The following is a 1,203-nucleotide window of genomic DNA, read 5'->3' on the forward strand; positions in this document are numbered from 1 at the left end:
TATTTGATATTTTCTCTCCTTCCTTTTTTTTAATTTAAATTTTATTTTATTGGGGGCTCTTATCACAATCCGTACATATATCCATTTTGTCAAACACATCTTTACATATGTTGTCATCATCTTTTCCAAAACATTTTCTTTCTACTTGAGCCCGTGGCATCAGTTCCTCATTTCACCCCCTTCCTCCCCCGTGCCCTCTTGATAACTTATACATTTTTTTTTCATGTTTTACGCTGACTGCTGTCTCTTTTCACCCACTTTTCTGCTGTCTGTCCCCCTGGGAAGGGGGCTATACATCCATCATTATGATTGGTTCCCCCTTATTCTATGCCCCCTCCCCTTACCCTCCTGGTATCACTGCTCCCCTTATTGGTCCTGAGGGGTTTATTCGTTCTGAATTCCCTGTGTTTTGTCACTGAAGACAAAATGGGTGCAGAAGCAAATGCAGTGAAGAAAGCTGATGGTGCCCGGTTATCAAAAGATATAGCGTCTGGGTCTTAAAGGCTTGAAGATAAACAAGTGGCCATCTAGCTGAGAAGTAACAAAGCCCTCATGGAAGAAGCACACCAGCCTGTGTGATCATGATGTGTTGATGGGATCAGGTAGCAGGCATCAAAGACCCAGAACAAAACAAACAAAAAGCATATCAGTGGGAATGAGGGAGAGAGCAGAGTGGAGACCCAAAGCCCATCAGTAGTCAATTGGACACCCTCTGTCAGAAGGGCCACAAGGAAGAAAAGAGCCAGTCAGGGTGCAGAATAGGATGGATGAAACACACAACCTTCCTCAAGTTTTTTAATATTTCCTCTCTCCCCTCCCCCCACCATGACCCCAATTCTATCTTACCAATCTGGCTAGACCAGAACATGTACAGTGGTACAGATAAGAGCTCCAAACACAGGGAATCCAGGACAGATAAGCCCTTTTTCCTTTTTAAAGAGAGACTTCTTTCTCTTTTTCACAGCATTTTATTTTCAAGAATCAAAACCCTAAGATACAGTAAAGACTTATACAGCTTACATTTTTTTCTTCTCTGTGTGCCTCCATCTCGCTGGTCTACATTTTACCCCTAACTATTTACATAAACACCTGTGCCAATATCAATTTGAAAGTTTAAGCCATGGAAAGTTACTTTCTCCTAAGATCAACCAAAAGGCACTGCTTCCTCTTTCATCTCACGAAGCAACAATTCTCTGTAAATAA

General features: G+C 41.8%; 1 protein-coding gene across 1 annotated transcript in view; it reads left to right on the plus strand.

Moving 5' to 3' along the window:
• LOC101662461 (60S ribosomal protein L29-like) overlaps positions 1-1,003 on the plus strand; it is a 3,871-nt gene extending 2,868 nt beyond the window's left edge. The window contains exon 3 of the mRNA XM_045295802.1: positions 965-1,003. Within this exon, the coding sequence (XP_045151737.1) occupies positions 965-1,003 (39 nt within the window). The remainder of the gene's footprint in view (positions 1-964) is intronic.
• The last annotated feature ends 200 nt before the right edge of the window (positions 1,004-1,203 follow it).

This window comes from Echinops telfairi, unplaced genomic scaffold, assembly GCF_000313985.2.
Source record: "Echinops telfairi isolate 266 unplaced genomic scaffold, ASM31398v2 ScPeMD7_5868;HRSCAF=6743_1, whole genome shotgun sequence".
Classification (NCBI taxonomy): Eukaryota; Metazoa; Chordata; class Mammalia; order Afrosoricida; family Tenrecidae; genus Echinops; species Echinops telfairi.